The sequence below is a fragment of the Orcinus orca genome, chromosome 2, assembly GCF_937001465.1.
Source record: "Orcinus orca chromosome 2, mOrcOrc1.1, whole genome shotgun sequence".
Lineage (NCBI taxonomy): Eukaryota > Metazoa > Chordata > Mammalia > Artiodactyla > Delphinidae > Orcinus > Orcinus orca.
Genome location: NC_064560.1, coordinates 24301382 through 24326535, shown reverse-complemented (window position 1 = coordinate 24326535; position 25154 = coordinate 24301382). Strand labels below are relative to the sequence as shown.

Genomic DNA, 25154 nt, shown 5'->3' with positions numbered 1-25154 from the left:
CTCCTTCAGCTGGATGTCTGTCCTCTAGCTTTTCCTTTGGTACAAGGTCCGCTGGTGATGAATTCCCAGTTTTCTTTTATCTGAAATGGTCTCTATTTTCCCTTTGTTCTCTGTTTATTTTTATTTACTTTTAAAATTCATTTTTAAAAATTCACAGAGGGAAATTCACTTTTTGGTGTGCTGTTCTAGGAAAGCAGGGCTGTCAGGTGAATGTACACACAATCCTGTAGCCATAACCACCATCAAGACACAGAGCGTGCTATCACCCCCAAAATGCCCTTGCACCGGCCCTTCGGTGAGCAGTCCCTCCTAGACCCCCAACTCCTGGAACACTGATCTGCTTCCTGTTCCCGTAATTCCACTTTTTCTATGATACCACCTAAGTGGAATCCTACCCTACTTAGCCTTGTCAGTTTGGCTTTTTTCACGAAGCAAAGTGCATCTGAGAGTCAGTCAGGCCATCACACGGATGGGTACCTCAGTCTACTTTACTGAGTGGTTTCTACACATGCACCATGATTTATCTATCCATTTACCAGCTGAAGGACAGCTGAGTTGTTTCCGGGTTTTGGTAGTTGTGAATAAAGCCACTATGGACATTCAAAGTTTTGTGTGAGCATATTAAGCTGCTCAGGCTGCCACAGCCAGTACCATGGGCCGGGCAACTTAAACAACAGAAATTAATTGTTTCATGGTTCTGGAGGCTGCAAATCCAAGATCAGGCTGTGAGCAGGGTTAATTTCTTCTGAGGTCTCTCTCCTTGGCTTGAAGATGGCCATCTTCTCCCTGTGTCTTTACATGGTCTTTCCTCCATGTATGTGGCCTATGTCCTAATCTCCTTTTCTTATAGGGACACCAGTCATATTGGAGAAAGGCCTACCCATGTGACCTCATTTTACCTTAATTACTTTTCTAAACACTCTAAGTACAGTCACATTTTGAGATACTGAGAATTAGGGCCGTAACACATGAATTTTGGGGGGACAAAATTCAGCCTCTAACACTAAGTTCTCATTTCTCTAGAAACGGAAGGATTGCTGGACCATATGGTAAATGCACATTTCTAAGAAACTGACAAATTATTTTCCAATATGCCATTTTGCACTCCCATCAACAGTGTACAGAGTTTCAGCTGCTAAACAGCCTCACCAGCACGTGGTATTGCCAGTTTTTCAAATTTTAGCCTTTCTAATAGGTAGGTCTAGTGGTATCTCATTGTACTTTTCTTTTTTTTTTTTTTTGCGGTACGCGGGCCTCTTACTGTTGTGGCCTCTCCCATTGCGGAGCACAGGCTCCGGGCGCGCAGGCTCAGTGGCCATGACTCACGGGCCCAGCCGCTCCGCGGCACGTGGGATCTTCCCGGACCGGGGCACGAACCCGTGTCCCCAGCATCGGCAGGCGGACTCTCAACCACTGCGCCACCAGGGAAGCCCTCATTGTGCTTTTAACTTGCATCTTCTCTGTAACCAATGAGGTTCAGCACATTTTCACGTGTCTGTCACTTGTACAATCTTCTTGGATGAAATGTCTTTTTATCTTCATTCCACAAGTATATTTTCGCTGGATATAGAATTACAGTTTTCTTCTTTTAGCATTCTAAAGACATTAATTCACCATCTCTTAGTCTCCATTGTTTCTGATGAGACGTCTGTTGTTATTTAAATTGCTGTTCCTGTATAAGGAATATATCATTTTTCTCTTGATGCTTTGAAGATTTTCCTCGTTATGTTTGGTTATCAGCAATTTGACTAGGTTGTGTTTCTTTGTATTTGTGTTGCTTATTCACTGAGATTCCTGAAACCATTAATTTAGATCTTTCAGCTACTCTGGTAAATTTGGAGTCATTGTTTCTTCATCTATTTTTTTCTTCCACAATCTCTGTGGCCACATCTTCTGAGTCACCAAGTACACATGATATGGTTGCTCAGATCCCTGGGATTCTATTCATCTTTCCCTCCCTTCCTTCCAATCATTTTTTTCCTCTCTGTTCTTCAGATAGTATAATTTCTATTTTCAAGGTCATGAACTCTTTGCTCTGTCATCTCTATTCTGCTATTAAGCCCTTCCAATGAATTTGCTTATCTTGGATATTGTATTTTTTGGTTCTAAAATTTCTCTTTTTTATCTTCTCTACTTCTGTTCTGGCACTTCCTATCTTTTTATTCATTACAAGAATATTTTCCTTTACATCAATGGTTTGAAACTTTAGAGTATATCCGAATTATCTAGAGAGCTTTTTAAAAACATAGCCTGCTAAGTCTCACCCCAAAGTTTGTGATTCAGTTGATCTGAGGTGAGGTCAGCAAATCTGTATTTCCAACAAGTTCCCAGGAGATGCTGAAGCTGCTGGTGCAAAGACTACACTTTGAGAACCACGGCTTTACACCATGGAGCTTAGTTGTAATAGGGGCTTTAAAATACTTGTCTGCTAATTTCAACACCTGGGACATGCTGGATTTGGTCTGTGTTGATTTATCTTTTCTACTGAGAATGAGTCTGATTTTCCTATTTCTTCATGCATTGAGCAACTCTGGATTGAAACCTGGATGTTTTAAATATATATCACAGAGACTCTGGATTGTGTTATATTCCTCCCAAGAGTGTTGATTTCTCTGTTTTAGCAAGCAATTAACTTGGCTGGACTCAAACTATACACTCTGTCTCTTGAGAGGCAGCTCAAATCTCAGTTCAGTTCTTTCATCCTTAGCAAGGCTTCTTGGAGTTTTCCTGGCACATACATGGTTCAGGGATCAGTTAAAGATTTAGGCAGAGTTTATACACTGGATTTGTGGTCTTCCCTCCTGCCTCTCCCCTGTCTGAGTCTTCCCTCACTTTCCAGTAGCTGTGGTTGCCCAAATTCTGTTAACTGGTTCATCAGGCCAGAAAGACCTTGAATTTTATATCACTGTTTTCATTAGCCCCTATGTTGTCAACTGTGGCTGACCTTAAGCCAAAAGTCTGTAAAAAATGGGTGACCACTCCTGCTACTACTTTCTTCCAAGCATCTGTTCCCCTCTAAAACCCTTCTGCTTTTGTTCATTTTCCATGTCTCTCAGGTACTAGTTTTGGTATTCTGCCCAGAATTTATAGTTGCTATCTGCAGGGGGATCAATTCAGTATGAGCTTACTCAGCCAATACTAGAAGCAAAACTCCCTCCTAACACTTTAAAAATAAATATGAAATTTTCCAAAATTACCCACTACTATAAATTTTTTTATCAGACATTGCAATACTATATAAATGTATCTACTTTGAAATACATAAACTGAGATAAACAGGTTCCTGTAAGTAAGAGAGATTACATCTTTATATGACTCATGGAAAGAAACCAAGGTAATTCACATTTCCATGTCTTTTTATAGAAGTTAAGTTGAAAATGCAATTATATTTTTATGTTACCAGAACAAAATTATCCAATGTATGTTGAGAAACCAATATGCTCCTTTCCTTTATGTTTCTTCAGAAATCGAAATCAAAGGTATTCTAGGTTGGCTGTTTTTCTGCAAGTCGTCTGGCCTCATTCATGCATATTAGGTATTGAGTTTCTTTTTGATGACATGACTCGATACACTGCCTGAAAAGCCTCTAAGTAAGTTAAAATGCATTTTATCCTACTTAATAAGGGAAAGCTACAACCGTGTAACCTATTTTCATTTCCACTCACTGCCTGAGGGTAATTTATAAAGGATCAATAGCAAAACTGTTACCTTTGAGTTTATTTTACTAAGCATTTGCCTGTGTCAATCCATCTCAGAACAGCCTCGGATTGCTAAACATCCCCAGGGTAACGTCTTCCACGCATCCACTTCCACACGACCCCTCCTCTGGTACACACGAGATGTGTGATTAAAAAATGATTCATGATAAGCATTCCATTAAAGAGCACTTGTAGCCTGTTAACATCATCCAGCAAAGTACCAGTAATGCAATGCACGTGCCACCAAGGCAGATAACAATCCTGTCGATTAAATAAACGGACAGCAAGAAACAAAGGGGGCATCTTTGTAACAAGTGCATTCCTAATGAATACGCCAGCATTTTCATTAATACAGATTTCATCTCGGTAGCTGAATCCTGAAAGCTCAGAGGCCACCTGGGGATATGGCTCCTGGCTCCACGATAAAGATCCATTTGGACAACGGCTGGCTGATGGGAGCAGAAGACAGATAAAAAGACACCTTGGGGGAACCATGTTGTTGTCACAGAAGAAATAACTCCCTAAATCCAGAACAAGGGGGAGATGTGAGGAGTTTCTTCCCAAGGCTAAAGAGTTAGGGAAGGACAATCTCCCGTCTGGAAGAAAGCACAACCTCAAAGGGGTTTGAGGATGCAATAAGGAGTTTCCACAATCACAAATAAAAGGCAACGAGGCCAGCAGATTCCATGACAAGTGATGTCAACACAGTTTGAAGCGTAGTAAGACTCCACGGACTTAATATGCCTTAAGAGCTAACCAGCTGCTGTTCCCATGGTGGCAGGTCGCACAGCTGTCTCCACACCACCTCACACCCTTCATACAGCTCTTTCAACGCTTCAGAAGAGCTACCTTTGTGAAAGGCAATGTCATCCAGTAGAAGTTCATTCAATCATGTAAGGAGCCCTGATTTCCAACCCTGCCACTGACGTGTTTCCGTATTTATGAGCACAAGCTGACCTCGTCATCAACCTACTTAATTCTCCAAAATCTGATTATGATTTATGCTCAGTGTTGAGCTTCTCTCTGTTAAGCCAGCTCTTCCCATCAGAAAGCGTTGCCAACTGAATCCCTGGAGTAAAAATTATCGGTGGGGCAGCAATGAATCAGCAGCTCTAGGCGCACGTGCCCAGAAAACAATTCTTTGGTGTGGGAGCACATTGCACTGTAGTATCTGGAGTCTCCAACCGGAGGACTGCATCTTTTTTCTTACCATAAAAAATTAACTCTCATAACTAAACGCATGTTAAACATACGAGGCTATACATCTCTGCCTCACTCTCAAAACGAACATGATAGTTCACATCCCTTTTTAGTTCCTACGGTTGATAAAGTTTACATGAATAATTTGTAAACTATTTTCTACAGCAAACTCCTATAAATAAGCAAGTACACACGTTTGAACGCACACGCACATGCACACACACACACACACACACACGGAGTTATTTTATATGTCTCTGTGCCAATAAGCTGTATTTGAAGAAGGAGGTGGCTTAAAGTAAGCACAGCAGAAAACTGTTGGGTTAGCATGTTATTACTTTAATCCAATGAAAAATTTAGGAACATATTTTAAGAATATACGTCAGGAGCAGAGAATCTCCCATTCAATGAACTTATCAATATCACACTCCATAGCAAGTGCACAGCTAATGGTGGCCCTGGTGGCTGGCTGTCCACCAAACTCTTTCCTCCTCCTGCCAGTGTACAGGCTCAAGGTGGGGGGACAGCCCAGCCAGGGCACACTGCCTGGTCTCCCTCATGGCATGGTGTAGCCGAGTGACTAGTTCTCAACGACAGAAGGTGACAGGAGTAAGATGTCATATGTGTCAATATCAAGCTACAGTGTCTAGAACTAGGGTTATCTTCTGCTGGTTCTCTTTTCCTATCTGCTCACTAGACGAAGCCGAGTACAGACCTAGACCAAGGCTCAGTGCAAGGAGAAGAACCACCTGGTAATCAGGAACAACCTGGACCGTCCACAAGTGAGAGAAAAACTTACGACATGTTTAGTAGTCAACCTGTCACTACAGCCCAGCGTCTCCCTAACTGACACAAAGACGGAAAGGAGGACTTTTCAAAACTGACAAAAAGGCTTAGCATCCCATGGTACAGGGTAGCACCCTAACCTCATCTTGTTCAATAAATAAAAAGCAACTTATACAACTTACACAGCTCAAGGTGGACAACATTAATGAGTAAAGGCGTAGCAAGAACCAGGCCTTCTTACGTTTCTGAAGCAGAAGGGAGGCGCTTCTTCTGTCCCATGCTGCTTGTGATAGTCCGCCCAGTCGAAGTCCTGGCCAGAGTAACCTGTGCGTGAGAAAATGCAGAGAAGACGCATTAACCAAGCCGCATCTCAGACCAACGAACAGCGCCAGGGTGTGTCGGGAATTTAAAGTAATAAGGGCAGCAAGTACAGGCCCCCTCCCCAAAAGGTAAAGCCCTTTCTCATGTGTGACAACATATTGGATTTTATGAGGGTTCAATGAAATATTGTAGACAGTGTAAAGTACTAAATATAAGTAGGGTGTACCATCATTATCATAATTCGGTGCTTGAAACCAGGTGAAGAAGGGGGGAATTTACCCCGTCAGGGCATGCCGGGGCATAGATTTGCTCTGGGGGAGAACAGATGAGACAGAGCATTCCACAGAGCACATCCGCACAAGGCATTTGGCAGAAATACACAACACGTGCCTTCATATCAATTCTGAGTTCAGGTGAACTTACATCTCGACATCTTTGTGGAAACCGTGAGATTTTATTGGAAAACAACACTAGAGGAGAATACTTTTTAAAGAGTAACTGAAGGTAAGAAAAATGGCCAAAAAGGAGTTGAGATTCTAGCGGGAAATCCTCCAAAGACATGGAAGTCAGGGAGGAATAAACCTTGCCTTAGAATTGAATCACGGAGGAGGATGGAAAATGAGAACTGGGGAAGGTGCGCCTCTCCGGATGAAGTTTTGGGGGCATATTTGAGATACTGGGGGAGTTTGAGAACCAACTATTCATATGTACTAACTTTAACATGTTTTTTTTCTTTCTTTCTTTATTCATTTCATTTGGGGTTGGGGGAAGAGGTACATAATTATACAATATATATCGATCTATCGTGACCTCCAAAACAAGACATGGGAGAAGTTTGTAACATAAAACAAGGGCTTCCCTGGTGGCGCAGTGGTTGAGAGTCCGCCTGCCGATGCAGGGGACGCGGGTTCGTGCCCCGGTCTGGGAAGATCCCACATGCCGTGGAGCGGCTGGGCCCGTGAGCCATGGCCGCTGGGCTTGCGCGTCTGGAGCCTGTGCTCCGCAACAGGAGAGGCCACAACAGTGAGAGGCCCGCATACCGCAAAAAAAACATAAAACAAGAAAGGAGTTGAGTGTATGGCTGAACCTAGGTAGGAAAATACCTCTTAATGTGTCATTTGCATTTCCTGTGAACAAAGGAAGGGAATGGAACCAAAAAATACGGCACCAATCAGGATTACCTGAAACTGCAAAATGCCCCTATAATCATCACTTAACAGCTCTCTCTTCACTGGTTTAAGTATATGTAAAATAAATCTATAAGGGATTTCTTAAGTATATTTTTAAGCCAAGCCCCTGATTCTTTGCCCTGTATCATCATAAATTCTACACCTGCAAATTCACTTAACATGGGGAATTCTGTTACTAAATCCACACTTGCAGAAAGACTACAGAAATTCCATATTGAAGAAATTCAAGATACTGTTTGCTTCCTACCTCCACCTGTACAAAATAGTATGCTTTTCATTAAGTAAGCTCAATTTACTCAATTCTTTAAAAGATGGGGGTGGAGGTTAACCAAGAAGGCAGCTGTCTTCCTGGCCCAGGGACTGACCCTCCCCCCTCCCTCCTCCCCTGCCGACCATCAGTGACAGAGCACACCCCCCCCCCCAACTTGCTCCTGAGACGTCCCTGTAAAGAGTGACAGCTCCTCACTACTTTCCAACGAGGAGATAAGTCGTCTCAGAGTCCTGAGATGCTGTGTAATCTTTCTAGCTGGTTTTGAAGAGGTTCTGCACATTCTTCCACATTCCCTTCCCCCCAGACCTTCTGTCCAGAGCTGTCCCTCCAGCCAGAGGGCTCTGGAAGCAACCAAACCAACCTTCTCCTGAACATTTGCAAACAAAGCAAACGTGTCTTAATCAAGGCACTGCGAGTTTCTTTACAATTAATGTAATCGTCCACTTCGAGTACTTTCTCTGTAACTGTTTTGGAGCAAATCCTTGCGTTAATATATAAGAATAGAAGAATTCACCGAAAGACACCTCAAACTGGTGAGAAGTCACCTCACTGTATGAAAATACTGAACCAGAAAGGAGAACTGGATGAAGGACCCAGTTCTACCAGGACTTGGATGAACCAAGGTCGAAATAAATTAAGTCTTCTGTACCTGGCTTTCCCTCTCTACTAATCCGCAAGAGAAAGAAAAGAGCTTCAAACTCTCCTCAAGCTGCTGCATTTCATGATTCAGAGTCACTACTACTAATTACCATTGCTATTTAGGATTATTTCCCTTCCCTCTGCGGTTAATTCCCTTCTCTTCTCCTAGGGGAAAAGTGTGACAGGTTGGATGAAGAGAGGATATATAACAAGACATGCCCTAGAAGAGCTCTCAAGTGAACAGCTGGAAACAAGCTGAATCCTGCCAACAGAAGGACCCTGGTGGTTTAGGCCCACGGCTAACTGGCTTTGTTAAGGTCAAGACCTCGTTCTGTTACATATCTCTTCCCTGGACCTCTGCTACTTCCTGAGTTAGTTTGTGAGCAAAGGAAAATCTTATCAAGATCATGTGGGAAGGGGAGAAATAGGAAAAAACCCATACAAATGCACAGCAAACCATTTTCTGAAATAACATCAAATTTAGGTATTCTGTATGGTCGGTATCTGTTCAGATAAAACTTCCCAACTTAGGGGTCACCTCTACACCCTATACAGATAGACATTTAGCTGGATTTTCTATCACGTTCATAACCACCAACTTCCAATGGATTTTCAACCCACTCCATAAATGCCAGGCTCACGGTTTCTTGGACCTATATTCAATCTTTCTACATCCAGTCTCCAAGATTCTCTATGGGGAGCCACTTTTAATCTAATAATTTCAGGATATATCCAACTCTTGCTGGGTACCTAAGCAACAAGCCATTATTCTGTCCCCAGAACTCTCTCCTTTCCTTGAATATTTGAACAGCTTCAACTCCTCTGCCTCCTCCTTCTCTTAGGGACCTTTATTCGCTTCATCACTTAAAATTCTTCTCCTTCAGTCTGATAATGAGCTCGCTTTGTAAGGCATTTTTGTGACAGCTCAGAAAATAACTGTTACATAAAAACAAACTGCTGTGGCTCCTATAATAGAGACAACAGGGGTCAATTATGCTCATTAATCAACAAAGACAGAACAAGAAGTACTAAGGCTTAACCACAGCCAGGAAAGCATGTTTTAAACCCAGGAGGGAGGAAAACACCAGAGGGGAAAAGCAAATAAAAGGAAATCAAAACCCCTTGGGCTATTAAAATTTGCAACACTGTTGAACTTCCACCACTAGGGTTATTTAAGCTTTAATTAGTGTTTATTCTGCATGAAGTTCCAACTATTACAGGTCCAAAAGGAAACAGGTCAATGACCCATTTTTCCTTACGATACAAATTAATTGACATAAAACAGCTCCACTTGCAAACATTACTATTGACAGTGCAATTGGACAATTATTCTGGAAAACAATTTGGCAGTAAAAACGTCCATGAACTTTGACACAGCAATTGCACTTCTGGAAATGTAACCCATTAAAAAAAACCCCAAAAACTGATAAAATGTGATACATTAAGATACAATGGCATCATTACGAATAATTTTGATTTAAAACAATCTTTATATCCAAAAGTAGAAAATAATGTGAAACTTAGCCAAGTCCATGGAAAGTCACGCAGGCATGAAAATTGCACCTAGTTTACTAAAAAAAGTCATGAAAAAATGATTACTGTAAGTTTAGATGAAAAGACTGCTACAAGCATACACAGAATTATCAAACTGACATTAAAATATGCAAAAGAAAAGACCTGAAGAAATGTAAGAAAAACTTACAAGGAAATAACAAAATAATTATCTGTGTGGTGGGACTCCTGGATACCTTTTTCTTCTACCTCCTTGTATTTTCCAAGTTTTCACTAATGTTCATGAATTATTTCAATAATACAAAAATTTTGAAAGCACAGCATCTTCACTCTATCTTAAAAAGATAATCAAAGCACCAGTCAACCAATCCAGGAATACAGCATGACGACCTCCCCTCAGCCGTCCTCCTGCTTCTTCTTTGCTAACAGAATTCTGACTGTATCCAGTTCCTAGAGGAAGTTAGGTCTCTCCTCAGCACCAGGAAGTGAATCATGACAACCCTGAGGCAATCATGGCGGTCTCACACCCCTTGCCAGTGACTTGGGATGGAGGGAAGGGCAGGGCTTTTAAAAAAGATTTCTCTCTCTCTCTCTCAAAAAAAAAAGAGACCACTGGAGTAAAAGGTCCTGTTCTGTGCTAGGTGGATATGAAAAAAAAGTACAATCTTAAAAAAAAATAAAAATAGCAAAAGAATATCATGTTTGACATCTACCTGAATGACAAAATGAAAAACAATGATACAAATCCACCACTGTAAAGGCTGTCTAAAATAATTACATAGAAATACAAAGTTACATATTCAAGGAAACAGAAATCTCCAAGAATATACACCAAAAGTTATTTTTTCAGGATAGGAAACTTTTCTACTTTTTATCAGAATTTTAAAGAATAAATGCATATTAAATCTGCAGTTAAAAAAAAGTATTTAGAAATATACCCTGAAGTCCTATAAAGTGGCAACACTTTCTAAAGCAAGGAAATGCATCCATTTCATAACAATTCACTGTACGTCTCCAGCTTAGTTACTGGTAAGACGGGGATGAAACAGGCACGTGCTCTGCTTTCACCTGCTCCGGCAGCTCAGAGAGTGACAGACACACGGCATGGGAAGAGTGACGCAGTGGGTAAAGGCAAGGCTGGAGGGAGACGTGGAGAATGAGGAAGGAAAGCCCTGAAGAAAGCCACCCCTCATGATGGAAGATCACAGAGCTCCAGGGAGATCTTCCACAACTCAGAGAATGTTCACATCCTTGAGGTGCTGGAGCACCTGGGGTTCATAGGAAGCTTCTTTAGTTTCTAGTCCAACTTCTCTTTGAAAGGAAATATGACACAATCATCTTCAAAGATCAGCAAATAGCAGGACGGAGATACAGGAATGAGAGACAACACCACAGAAACCACATTATAATAAGAGCAGGTTCTTAACCCTTTCTCAGAAAATCTCATGAATCGTGAGAGCAGCCCTACTGGGCACTTTTCCAGGGCACTGCTCTCCTTACTGAACGGTGACCTCTCTCCTTTCAAGTCCGAGGCTTTCAGCGAGTCCCTCGAACACTTACTCAGGCTTAGCCCATGATAGCATCTCCTTGAGTGAGCCTCACAGCCACCCTGAGTGATAAGTAGGATGCAAGTGCCCACCGCACAGGTGAGGCAGCAGGACCACACAGTCCTCAGGTGCAGGAGTGCTAGGTCAATTCCTGAGCAAGTGTTCTCAACAACCTCCTCATGAGTTTGCTTATAGGGAGCAAGATAAAAACCCTAGTAATTGATTAAAGCATTTCCTTTTGTCCATGTCGTTTCTTAAAGAGCTACCATGCCCCCTTTGGAATCCACCAGCACCCTCCACATTCTCAGCTGATGTTCATTTTCCAGACCTCCCTGATGGAGATCTTGAAAGTTTACACATTCATTTTCCAATCGAATTATTCTGTTTTTACATTCATGGAATAGTGCAGAAAAAAAAAAGAAAAACAAAGACAGACAGGGGAGGGAAACAAATAAGTCAAGTTAGTATAAACACCAGCCATTCCAACTTCCTCATCTTTTAGAATAAAAATAAATGTTGAGAAGTATTTAATGCACGTATGGTCACCGTGTGACATGTACTGGGGGCAGGCTCAAAATGTTATTCTGAATCATAAACAGTATTAGGAGATATAGATATGTCCCCAGGATGGAATCTAACATCGTAAAGGCCAACTGCCAATGGCAAAACCATCTTAAGAGTCCTGAAGAACGAAGTAAATTCAGAGATAAGCGAACAAGAGGGAGGCTTAGTTTTCAACAATCAGAAACGTTTTCAGATATTAAAAAAAACACCCAGAGTTTTAGCCCCCCAAATATTCAATCAAAAGTGCTTTTTGCTCGAGAATGAATCACAGAGCCAGAAATGAGACCATGCATCCAAGTCCAGTAACAAGGTGGGCTGATCGATAGTCCCCTCTTAGATGCCAGATGAAACATAATAATAAAAAACGACTTACGAAAGCCCAGAGATGGAAGACAACCCTGTGCTCAAGGAAGCTGAGCAGCAGAAGCTGAGATTATTATCATGCCTGGCCTCAGTCAACAAAAAAGTAACCAGACCATCTTAGCCCTGTCCCTGGAGGGAGAAGCAGCGGAGCAGACATGGTTGCCACCTGCCCAGGGTTCCGTTTAGGGGGAGAAAGAGAGGAACCACTTGCTCATCCAAGGCAGTGGCACACACGGCTATAAGGTCCAATTTTACAGTTCTGTATGGTACAGACTGAGAAATTAATGTAAGATTCACCCGTTAGTTCCTTAAATAATCAGGGACACCTACGTGTACCAGGCATTGTTTTATGTGCTGGGGAAAGGGACGTGAATAAAAAGATTTATAAAACCCTCACGTTCTAGTAGGAAGATAAAGTGATAAATACTCTAGGACTTGCGAAAACCCTAAAACACTGGCCAGACACTAACGCAAAAGCAGACCAAAGAAACGAATCTTTCGGTCTAAAGATTTTGGAACTCCCACAGAAATAACAATCGTCACTGAAAATGAGCTCACAATGAAAAATCACAAACCACATAAGGAAACAAATGAACGTGAGAGTCAGACAAAACAGACTTCAGAGCAAAACGCTTCACTAGGGATAAAGCGGGTCATCACCAGGAAGTTCTAACCATCCTCACCCTGAATGCCCTTACACAGCTTCAAACACACACACACACACACACACACACACACACACACTCGTGAAGCTGACAAACCCTCAATCTCAGAATATTTTAACGCACCTTTTAGAAAATTATAGAACAAACAAAAATATAGGGAGAACATATAATATTTGAACAACTCAATGAAAGTTTGACCTAACAGAATGATCTGACATGAAATTTGGAAACACGGCTAAAACAGACACTTCTGTACATATATATACATGACCAAAACTGTCTCAAGCAGAAGTGGTAGCCATGACTAAATATATAACCATTGAAGGAAATAAATTCATACTCCATAAAATACAAACTAAAGGAGAACCAGCTCCAGACGGTTTTACAAGCTACTTTCACCAAACCTTCAAGAATCAGCTAAACTGTATCTTCTACAAATTGTTCCTGAGACACACTGCTTAGGAAGGTGACTAGATATGAAATAAATACACAAAAATCAGTGGTATTCTATTAGATGGTTTACATCCAATAAAAAATAATAAATTCTAAAAAAATGTAAAAATCTAATTCATAACAGCAAGCTAAAGGACAATGTACCCAGGAAAAAATTCTAGAAAAAGATTTCAAGTTATAGAAAGATAATAAAATAAAATGCCAATTTTCTAAATTAATCTATAAATGCAATGCCCATTAAAAGCCAATGGGGTTCTTCATGGAGCCTTTTAAGTTGATTCTAAAATTCACGTACAAGAATAACCTGACAAAAATAACTAGTCAATTTTGAAAAGGGAGAAAGCAGAGGCGTTCACCTGATATCAAGACATATTATAAAGTAAAATCAATTTTATAAACTGAGGTATTTGTATAGGGATGGACAAATAGACCAATGAAGCAGAATAACTAAGAATAAGATATGGTTCACAACCATAAAGGAACTTGCTATATGCCAGTGGTGGCATTACCAGTCAGAGGGGAAACAGAAGATTACTCAATAAATGATGCTGAGACAATTAGTGAATTTGAAAATCCAATTCAATTCAAGCAAAAACAAAAAACAAAAAACAAGTAAGCAAAACTTTTTTCTCTTCTCATGCCATGCAAAACTTCCACACTCTCCTAGCTGCTGGGCTGGAGCAGAGAACAAGACAGAAATGCCTGCCCTCCTCATCTTTCATTTTAGTGGAAAGACAGTTGAAAAGAAAAGAAGTAAAATATGTATTACTTGTTATTTTCCATGATAAAAGGTTCTATGGAGAAAAGCCATGCAGGGAAGGAGATACAAATGTTGGGGGTGGCGATTTGCTGATTAAACAAGGCTGCCAAGAGAGACAACACCAATTAGGGGACACCTGGGTCAAGACTGAAGAAGGAGAGGAGTGACCCAAGCAGAGGGAACAGCCAGTGCCAATGGCCTAAGGGGGCGATGTGCTCCATGTTCCAGGAAGGACAAGGAGGCTGGTGTGAATGGGAGGACTGGGGGAAGTCTTAAGACAGGAGGCCAGACCAGGTAGGTGCTGAAGGGTGTTGTCATGACCTGGACCCTGACTTGGCCTCTGAGCCGCGTGGGATGGCCCTGGGAAGGCTAGGCAGAGGAGGGGCGTGTGTGCTTTAGGTTTTAACACCATCAGTCTGACTGCTGTGTTGAGAGTAGGCTGAGAAAACTGGAGGTCACTGGCGTAACCTGGGAGAGACAGGACGGTGACCTGGACCAGCGTGGTCTTGATGACACCTGGTCAGATCCTGAGAATATGGTCTGGATTTGCTGACGGATTACATAGTGGGTAAGAAATAGAAGAGTCAAGGTTGACCCGGTCTTCAATTACATCTATGATGCTCTGTTTCATTTTTTAAAACTCTGAATCAAAAACGGCAAAATGGTAGCATCTGCTCAATTGAGGCGGGACATCCATGAGTATGTTTATTATTTTCTGTCCCCGTTGGTATGTCTGAAATAGGAGATGACAGAAGGATTAGGTCGCATGAGTCAGCGTCTGAGGAAAAGAGAATACCAATTAGGGTTCACCAATGTGGGTCTTGAAAATCATTAAAAAAAACACCTTTACGGGCTTCCCTGGTGGTACAGTGGTTAAGAATCCGCCTGCCAATGCAGGTGATATGGGTTCGAGCCCTGGCCCGGGCAGATCCCACATGCCGCGGAGCAACTAAGCCCGTGCGCCACAACTACTGAAGCCTGCGCGCCGTGCTCCGCAATAAGAGAAGCCACTGCAATGAGAAGCCCGCGCACTGCGACGAAGACCCAATGCAGCCAAAAATTAAATAAATAAATAAATAAATAAAATAAATTAAAAGAAAAAACACCTTTACTTCTTAAATTGTGTGAAGTTTGTGTGTCTATTAAGATGGCCAAAGAGCAGAGACGAAGTGCAAAAATAAGTGACGTACTTCAGCTTTTGCTCACACATTTTACAACAGAAATGGATAGGCTTCACTTGTCTACCGAGATCCCCCTGCTGATTCTGTGACTAATCTTGGGTGTTACATGCCAAGGAGATTAAGGAAATGATTTAAAAGTAGCAAGTCGTGGTTGGCAACCTATATGCATTTCTGCCTGCTTGATTTATTTACTTGTTTGACCCCGGTTCAGAGAGCCTATAACACTGAATTGTTGTTTGTTGGGTTTCAGCGAACGGGATAAAATCTCCAAGATTCTGTCCTTTGCTTACCAAGAAAGCACGTGCTCAAAGACAACAATAAAACATTTCGATCCATTCTAGCTTAGACGATTTGTATATAAAGTTTGGGGATAGATTTTTTTAATAGGAAAGGAGTCAAAATAATGTGAGTAGGGATGTATGCTGTCTGCACATCTCCTCTACCACCCAGGTGTCTTGTTTCATCAGCTGCTTCCCAGTGGGGAATGAGTGGGTTACTCTCTTTTGGGGATCAGGTAACACATTGTAACTATAAGCAGAAATCTAAACAATGTAATACTTTTGTGGGAACATCCCTACAAGAAAACATCTAAACTCACTTCTCAACATGTGTAATAAATCCTACATACTCTCAAAATTCGAGTGAAAAACAACAAACTTTTAAAAAGAGCATCTACTTTCATACATTACTAAAGCAAATAATGGTGTTGGAAAACATCCGACAGCATGATTCCCAGACCAGGTGTTGACACGTAAGACACGTAACAAGTTACTTCAAAAAGAAACCATAAAATCATCACTACCGAAACCACCAGCATCTCTCAATTTTAATTCACTTTAATTACAAAAATAAATATACTTTACTACATATATGGTACACATAAATATACAGTCTCCCCAAATGGTAAGGGAGCTCAGTAACTAAAGCTGTGGCTTTGTTATAATGGCAAACACTTGGAATATTATTCTCTAGAATTGAAATTCTCCAAATGCTTTGACACATAGATCATTCCCGTCATGGGTAAGTCATGGTCCACTGACATCCCTCAGTCCTGCGTAAGGCCACCAAAAAGTCCCCAAATTACTGAGAAGGATGGCTTTTACGAAGGTACCAGTGAGAGAAAACAGCAATAAAGGGTGGATCTGGTTATACAGAAAAAGCATTCAATTTGGGATCTTAAGACTGGGGTTTTAAGCCAAGTTCAGCCCCAAGACTTAAAAAATCATTTAACACAACTGAGCTTCAATTTCCCCACATATATAATGATTGGAGTTGATGAGATAATCTTTAAGATCCCTTTAGGTATAAAAACCCTCTACCTGTAATATCATATGATTCCTTTTGAATAGATAATACATTCACACTCAGATCAAAAAGAAAAAAAAAAGATTTTAAACGTATTCTGTGAAAAGTCTCATTCCCATCTGCCCTGGTCGCCACCTCCATACCCCACATAGAAGTCATCATTTTCATTAGTTTCCTTTTTTTTGAATTTTATTTTATTTAGTTTTTTATACAGCAGGTTCTTATTAGTTATCCATTTTATACATATCAGTGTATACATGTCAATCCCAATCTCCCAATTCATCCCATCACCACCACCCACCCCCTGCCACTTTTCCCCCTTGGTGTCCATACGTTTGTCCCCTACATCTGTGTCTCTTAGTTTCTTACGCAACCTTCCAGAGTCTCTTTCCAGGAATATGTGCAAACATAAATATATATCCTCATTAACCTCTTTTCTAACAAAAAAGACATCATACTATAACTCACTGATCTGTCACTCACAGTACATCTTGGAGAGCTTCCCATGTCAGTATGTAGAGATTATCCTCATTCTTTTTAACAACTGCATAGTTTTCATTATATAAACATCCAAAATCGACTTAACCGATCCAATACAGACAGGCACTTGGATTTTCCCCAGTCTTTTGCTATTATATATCATGCTGCAGAAAAAACCAAACTCTTATGCATATTACCTGTAAATTGTAAGTTTAAGAGAAATTTCCACAAGTCGAACTGCTAAGGCAACGGCTAAACGCATCCACAATTTTGGTTAAATTTGCCCAACTGCCTTCCATACGGTTTGTACCTACCTGCGTTTTGCCAGCAAATCTGAGAATCCTGTTCCTCCAGACTCCCATCAAAACAGAGCCGCTTCTTTCTTTCTCTTTTGGATTTCTTCCTCATCTGAGAAATCCATGCCATCTCAGTATGATTTTTAACGGGCATTTCTCTTATTATGATGAGTTTACATAAGAGTCATGATTCTACTACTGTGAAGTGTCTGCTCATATTCATAAACCTTTTTCTGTAAGTTGTTGCTCTTCTTCTCACTGGTTTATAACTAAAAGCTCTACTATTTCAAGACAACAATCCCACAGCCAAAAGACAACCTCTACAGATTACTGGTGGATCACAATTCCTGAATGCTTCAAGGGTTTAAAAATGGTTATTACCACTGAGATTTTCTTACTGGAAGGTACTGATCACCATTACTCAATATTTTACAAATAATATATAATATCCATAAAGAAACTTTCCTCTTAGAAAAGGTATGCTTCACTTTCAAAAGGGGAAGGAAGAGTTTGGAAGATGACATGAAGACAATTTCATTTCACCAAATATCACAAATACTGGGGTGACAGAGAAGATGCAATAATTACGGCTAAACGGTAGGTATAAAACGCTTAAGACATAAAAATATTTAATATCATAAATATATTTGTACCATCATTTCACTGCACACTTAAGAGTTCAATTACATTAATATAAAACAATTTTCTTAATATCATGAAATGCCATTATCCAAATAAGCACACCCATTTCCTAGCAAAGGTCCAAGCTATGTGAACAACCTCGTCTGAAACACATTTAAAATTCTAAAGATGCTGGTAAACGTTAAACCTCTGCCATCCATGAATCCAAAATGCATATATAAATGTTTTTCCTATATTTTTAACTATGTGAGGAGATACCCAACTCATTTTTTAAAAATTCTTAAACAGATCCTATTTTACTAGGAACTAACTAGGAATTTACAAAGTCCAACCAAGCAACATTTTAAAGATTTTTTTTTTAAATGTGGATCATTTCTAAAGTCTTTATTGAATTTGTTGCAATAATGCTTTTAACATCTTTACTGGAGTATAATTGCTTTACAGTGGTCTGTTAGTTTCTGCTTTATAACAGAAGCGAATCAGCTATACATATACATATATCCCCATATCTCCTCCCCCTTGCATCTCCCTCCCTCCCACCCTCCCTAACCCACCCCTCTAGGTGGTCACAAAGCACCGAGCTGATCTCCCTGTGCCATGCGGCTGCTTCCCACTAGCTATCTATTTTACGTTTGGTAGTGTATGTATGTCCATGCCACTCTCTCACTTTGTCCCAGCATTTTTTATGTTTTGGTTTTTTGGCTGCAAGGAATGTGGGATCTTAGCTCCCTGACCAGAGATCAAACATGCACTCCCTGCACGGGAAGGCGAACTCTTAACCACTGGACCACAGGGAAGTCCCCCGAGCAGCATTTTAGATATCTAGAAAACATCTTTCTTCACTGACATGGGACCCATCCACACACATGCTCTGATTAGAAGTTGGCCTGAGGGCTTTCAAACTCTAAAACTGACCAGCTGCTGAAACTTCACAGCAGGAAAAGACTTCTCTTCCTTACCACCAATAGATGTTTACAGCATAGCACTTGCATCATCATTTAAAAGATTATAAAAATATTTGGACGTGTATCATGTCTTTGATTCTGCAGAGTACCTGTGGAATATCAGGGGTGTCCTCATCTAACCGTCTTGAATAACTGAAGCACACTGATTTGGATAGTCACCTCTAGGCCCCCAAATGGACACAAACACTGAGGCCACGTGAACTGGAGTCCTCACCACCCACTACTGAGCACAGAACCAGAAGCCTGACCTCCTGTCCTGCTGCTTACTAAGCCTGGGGCCCTGGGCAGGCTATATAAACTCTCTGGAGCTAAGTCTCCTCAGAGGGCAATCCTCATTTTGAAGATTCAGTGAGTTTGGCACTGAGAACAGTGGAATCAGTGTTCCGTAGAAGTTCACCATAGTGTAATTAGAATGCACTCCATTACTGAAGAACTTTAATGGGAAAAAGCACCAGCTGCATGGAAATAATTCAAAAGAATCTCCTCCATAGGGATGAGGATGGAGCATAAGTTAGGATAAAAGCCCAGGGGAGCACAGTCACGCCATAGGTAAGTCAGGTGCAGCACAATTAAAGTACAAGTAATCCAGTCTCTGGTGATCTGAAAAGGTTAGCACAAAACCCCTGCTTTATTTGAGATTATCTGTTAAGATCTCCACTGAAGTTTATTTTTCTACTCTCATTCTGCTTTTGTCTTCTATCATTCCCTTTCTTTTCCTTCCCATCTTCTCACCTTTCTCCTTGCTGCACCTTCCCTGGATAAACCTTAGACCTACAGGGACAACAAATCACATTCCTGAAGTATACTTACTGACATGTGGTTTATGGGTCTCAACTTAAAATGACTTTAATGCAACCTGGTTCCCAACTTAATTATTGTCATGTCTTATGGCATCAAAGTGTTGGAAATCTGAAAGCAACTGGGCTCTGGGGAAAATTCAACTTACTGGAAATAAAAATGTAAAGAAATGCTTCATTGGTATGTTGTTGCCTTTTTAAAGTCACTTCTCTTCCGCGTTCAAGTTTTTAACCCCAATCACTTAGCAATACTGTACCGTTTCTCAACACACAGCAGCAACACAGCTGCCAATCATACAATAACAGACAGGGAACAATGGTTTATGGAGGAGCCCAGGGCCACACACCTCCACAGGGGAGGGAGCTGTACAGACTCCTATGTCAGGCTAACCATGAAACAAACTATTTTCTCACTACATCTAAAATCTTTACAGTGTAAACTTCTCCAGATTAACAAAAGCATCACTTCAGTGACAATACGACGCCCTCCTGAATCACCCAAACCCTGTAAATTTTCACAGAATACAAACCTTTGGGAGGTGTAAGATTGACTCCGTTTTTAAGGCACCACTGTACTGGTAAGATCCCCAAAGAATCCGCGTGGCACAGCATCGAGAGTTTACTAGGTTCTGGTCTGAGGTCATCAATAGTCACTTGAAAAAAACGATTGTTAAAAACCTGAAAGAAACGACGATAGAGCCAGGGGTTAATTCCTTGAGATTAACATGTAAGACTCGTGAGAAATAGTGGCACAGCTTCCAAATGCAGTAAGCGTATTTCATCCCAATGACCACAGCACAAACTGGAATTTCAGTGTATATTACAAAAGTGGGCCAGTTGCGAAAAAGGTAGTTGATCATTGTGGCCATATTGATGGAAAGTAAACAAACTAGAATTATGTCAGAGACAGAGAAGGAAAAGCATCAGCATGACTTTATAGAAGTAAACCAACAGCCAAAGCCAGAGGAAAAACAAGCTAGAAAACAAGTAAGACAGACAAAACCTAACCAAGATGGGACCATCTCCACCATCCGGCTCAGAGATGTCTAGCCTCACCTTGCGTCCCATCCCTCCAACCCAAGAGGAGATCACTCACACCGGGCGTGTCCTTACTCAATATTCTCACAAGTCTAAATAGCCCACTCCACTGTCCGTGTATTTTTCAAGATGTGTCCCCAAAGCCACTACTGCTGGAACGCCCCCCCCCCCACCCGCCCGCGCCTCACTCTGTGTTCTGGCACACAGCATCAGACGTGAACCTCTGAACCGAAAATCCTCATTCCCTCCTGTGGTCTGATACCACATCTATCTCTCCCAATAGACCTCAAGTCCTTTGAGGACAGCCTCCTGTTTGTTACTCATCAAGATATTCCCACAATGCATAGCAAACGCTTTGCACGTAGGAACTGGTTGAACACCTGCTTGAGTATAAGGGAAAAAGTCAATGAGGAAAAGAAATAGAACAAGACATGCTGATGGAAAAAGCAGAGCACAAAAATCAGGTGGACAGCCACACTGAAAAGCATGACGGGTTTAAAGAATGTAGAATGCAAAACAGGCCAGAGGCAAAAAACCGCTTTCCCAGCTCAACAGACATAAACCAGTCTTTCTTAGGAAACTTAACCCTCTTACTAAGCTCTGATTCCTGGCTCCTTGGCTTACAAAACACTTTGTGGAAGCAACCTGGTTCAAAGCTACGCAGGAAGAGTGAACTGACTTCTGTTCTTCTTGATGTTATAACTCCAGTAACTCGTTAGAAATCTGCTGCCTGAGATTTGCTTTTGGAAACAGCCTTTAAGGAGCAAAGGATCAAGCTTCCCCTTCTCAGGGAGGCCGTTCCTGGTAGCCTGAATTAAAATCACATCTTCCTTCCTTCCACTCCAACACCCTAGAGGTCCTTTCCCTGATGCCCCTTTCTCCTTAGCATTTAACATACTTTATTTCCTTATTAATTTTATTTATTGTCTGTCTCCCCCCGCCATCAAAATATAAGCTCTGTAAGAGCAGGGACTTTATGTTTCCAGCATCCAGAACAGTGTCTACAAATGCTCAGTAAGTATTTGTTCAATTAATGTGATCTAGACCCTCACGCATACACGCACACACGTGCTCACACAGAGATGTATCATATAGCTCTGGAGGCAGGATCCCTTAGCAAAGCTGAACTGTGTGAGAACAGGCACTAAGGAACCGCCAAGCCTATTAAAATGCACGTTCCTGTGCACACATTTCAGAGGAAAAGCTAAATTAAGTTCCCTCAAATCCATCAGCGTTCATGGTCCCAAATGGTTCAGAGACACTGGTCCATCTGGTCCAGAACCACAGGCCTCAGAATCAAAGCCCAGAGCAGTTAGCCAACTTGCCCAAGACTGTGCAGCTCAGAGCGACCAGACCTAGTAACAGAACCCAACACGTGTAAAATTCCAGGAAACTTTGTCTAAACCATGCATCTCACATACACAGGTGATATTCTCCCCATCACGCCAACATAGTCCCCCTGTAGGGCCAAAGGTTGGTCATTTAATACTGAATCTGCTATGTGCTCCTCTGCCTTCCTGTCTATTTGTTATTTATTTCCTCAACAGTTGCGCCATGAAGAAAAGCCCCAAGGAAGATACAAATGAAATTTTCATTAGGATGAGTACTTCACAGCACAGTGTGTTAGAGTCTCAAACGTAATATTCTAAAACCTTTTCCAATGTTAAGAGAAATAAATTTAATTATAAACAGCTTCTACATTAAGAATATTCTACTACTTCATGACCTGTAGGTGAGTCCTGTGCCTGGGGAGGTGCCGACCCAAGTTCTAAGAGGCAGCAGTACACGGCCAGTAAGAGAAGGAAGAAGGATAAATGTGAAACAGAATGACGTAAGTTTTTTTTTTGTGGCCTCTCCCGTTGCGGAGCACAGGCTCCGGACGCACAGGCTCAGCGGCCATGGCTCACGGGCCCAGCTGCTCCGCGGCATGTGGGATCCTCCTGGACCGGGGCACGAACCTGTGTCCCCTGCATCGGCAGGTGGACTCTCAACCACGGCGCCACCAGGGAAGCCCGACTTAAGTATTTTATCTTAGGTACAAAGGGTAAGAAAAAATAAAATGAAAAGTGACTTAAAAACCAGAGAAAATACCTCCTCACCCCCAACCTCCAATGACATGTATTTAGAGAGAAGATTCTTTTTTGTGAAAACCAAACTACTGTCCCTGGAAGTCTATTTAATGAGATGAAGATATCTGGGCTGAAACTGATGATAATTAGGATGTCACATTCTAACATTATGTATTGCAATTATTTAAAGGTAGAAAAATGTGAGTGTCGACCACTGACAGACTGCACCTCGGTTTGGTTTATTTTATAAACACCAGGTGAAGATGACACCACGGCCTATTAGAATGAGAAGAGGATGACACATACCCAGATAAATGGGCAGCTGGCATTACCGAATCACCTGCTTGGGACAAAGAGGAATTCCGGCCAGGGTTCAACAAGGTATCACTCCTTAGTTCTAGAAAAATGTGCCAACTACCAGAACACACAATAAGAACCCTAAAAGCCATTTCAAATAAAAAGGTTATAAAGGAATGGTGTATGAACAGCGAGAGCATGCACTTCAACCCGAGATGATCATTCAAAGCATAGGTCATTATTTGTTCTATGCAGCTATCCTTTAAATAAATTGCTTTAACAGTTACAAAATAATTTATGTTCACTAAAGAAAAAAATCTTTAGCAAAGAACAAAAGGACGTTTCATTATAACCATTTCCCATATTCTGTAATACATGATCACCACTGTATTTCTCAACTTTTACCAAATCTTGAATAAAATCATAAATAAAAAAGCATGACTCAAATAACTTCATACTATTAATCACCACATTAACAATCCCGTCTCCTTCAGAAAAAGAAATTAAAATGGAATTGACTTTTGAACCCCAGGAAATGCACGGAAGGCCGTTAAGTAAAACACATGTTGGCTAAGAATCTTAGTTTGTTGGTTTCTCGCGCCATTAACAGGACATAAATGGTATGTATGTATATAAATATATATATTTTTAAGGTAGAAACACATACTTTGTATGTTATGATAGGTAACTTCGTTGAGATTTCTTTGATGCGGAAGGGAAATTATAATCTTAAAAGACTATCAAGGTCATAATAAAAATGTCTTTGCGTGAAACGGTACTTTCATTTTAAATCTACGAACATTAGACGTATGACTTTTCCTTTAGTCAATGAAAGCAGATGAGAGAAAGGAAGCGAGGTGCTAATACCCTGGAGACGGGAACTTGCTTTTCACCATTTCCAAGTATTTGCAAAATATATCATATGAAATATGATCAGTGCAGCAGGAGAAGCAAGTTACTATTACAAAGATTACAAACTCATCAGCGGTTTCTTCTCACGAGCACAGGGACAAATGGCAGTTCCCATGTCACTGTGGTTAGTAAGAGAAGGTGCCGCCTATTCAGTGGCTGAGTTCACTGCTGTGAACTCACAGTTGAGCATCTGAATCTTCCTCCAAGTCTCTGCAGGACACGAGTGTCTGCATCCTGTACTATCGGAGGACAAGTGAAGTTCACCCCACCCATTGCAAGAGGAGGCATCTGATCACACTCACTCAGATATCAGTGATAAAAAGGGAGCTTGAGACAGCACTGTACTGGAGAGGAGGCCCTCCTCCTTGGGTTTACTTGCGTCACCACAGATCCCCCCATGAGCCTATTTCCTCTGGTTGGCTTGGAGTAGAAAGACTTACTGGATCCACTACGGAGGTGGAGGTGAAAAGCAAGGGAGGGACCTCACCTTGGTCACTGATGCAGGACAGATGTGAAAGGGCTCCCTCACGTTCACTGTTTCTAGCTTCATCCCAACTGTGAAAAAATGGCTTCTCAAATCTGCATGGTCCTACGGGGAAAAGAACGAAAATATTAAACGCAATGGTATTGTAAGCTAATTCGGTAACTGTCTGGATGCTTTCCTTGATCGTTTTAGTGGGCAACTGAAATCGGATTGAAATCATTAACCCTCCCCCATTTCAGATTTCTAATTATGGCAAGATATCACGGATTTAATTATTTTCTGCAGGCTAAATTGCCTTTCCAAGGGAGAAACAAGCCTTGGTGGCCAGGCTTAAACTTATACTAAGCAAAAAAAATTCACACCGCACAGCTTTGATCTTCCTAGGGGCCATCAGGAAAGCTCGGCAGAGTAATAGAAGCCATCAGTCATCTAAAACACGGCAGGGGCCTCCTCAGAAAACACGGCCTCTTGCTACTGGAGTTACTTCCAGGCTTCGGGGAGGATCTTTTGGGGGATACAGCTTGTCTTCTGTGTTGAAGAGCACTGAGGTTATCAGTTACTGGTACTGATACTGGTCCTTGGACGTGTGGGTATAGAAGACTCCAAAACAGCCCTGCGCCCAATCAGAACCCGTCTCCTGCTCTATAAAGATGAGCTACACCCCCTGTTTAATAGGTGCCTGGCAGTTTTATAGACAATTCACAGCAACCTTATGTGTG

At 41.4% G+C, this 25154-nt stretch overlaps 1 protein-coding gene across 3 annotated transcripts in view; it reads right to left on the bottom strand.

Annotated features, from left to right (window-relative positions):
• The window catches only part of SFMBT2 (Scm like with four mbt domains 2), a 208860-nt gene that overhangs the window by 55754 nt on the left and 127952 nt on the right, over positions 1-25154 (bottom strand). For all 3 annotated transcript variants that reach the window (XM_049705753.1, XM_004281698.3, XM_049705754.1), the window contains 3 exons: positions 24439-24540; positions 20166-20313; positions 5926-6008 (listed from right to left, as the gene is read on the bottom strand). In XM_049705753.1, the coding sequence (XP_049561710.1) occupies positions 5926-6008; positions 20166-20313; positions 24439-24540 (333 nt within the window). The remainder of the gene's footprint in view (positions 1-5925; positions 6009-20165; positions 20314-24438; positions 24541-25154) is intronic.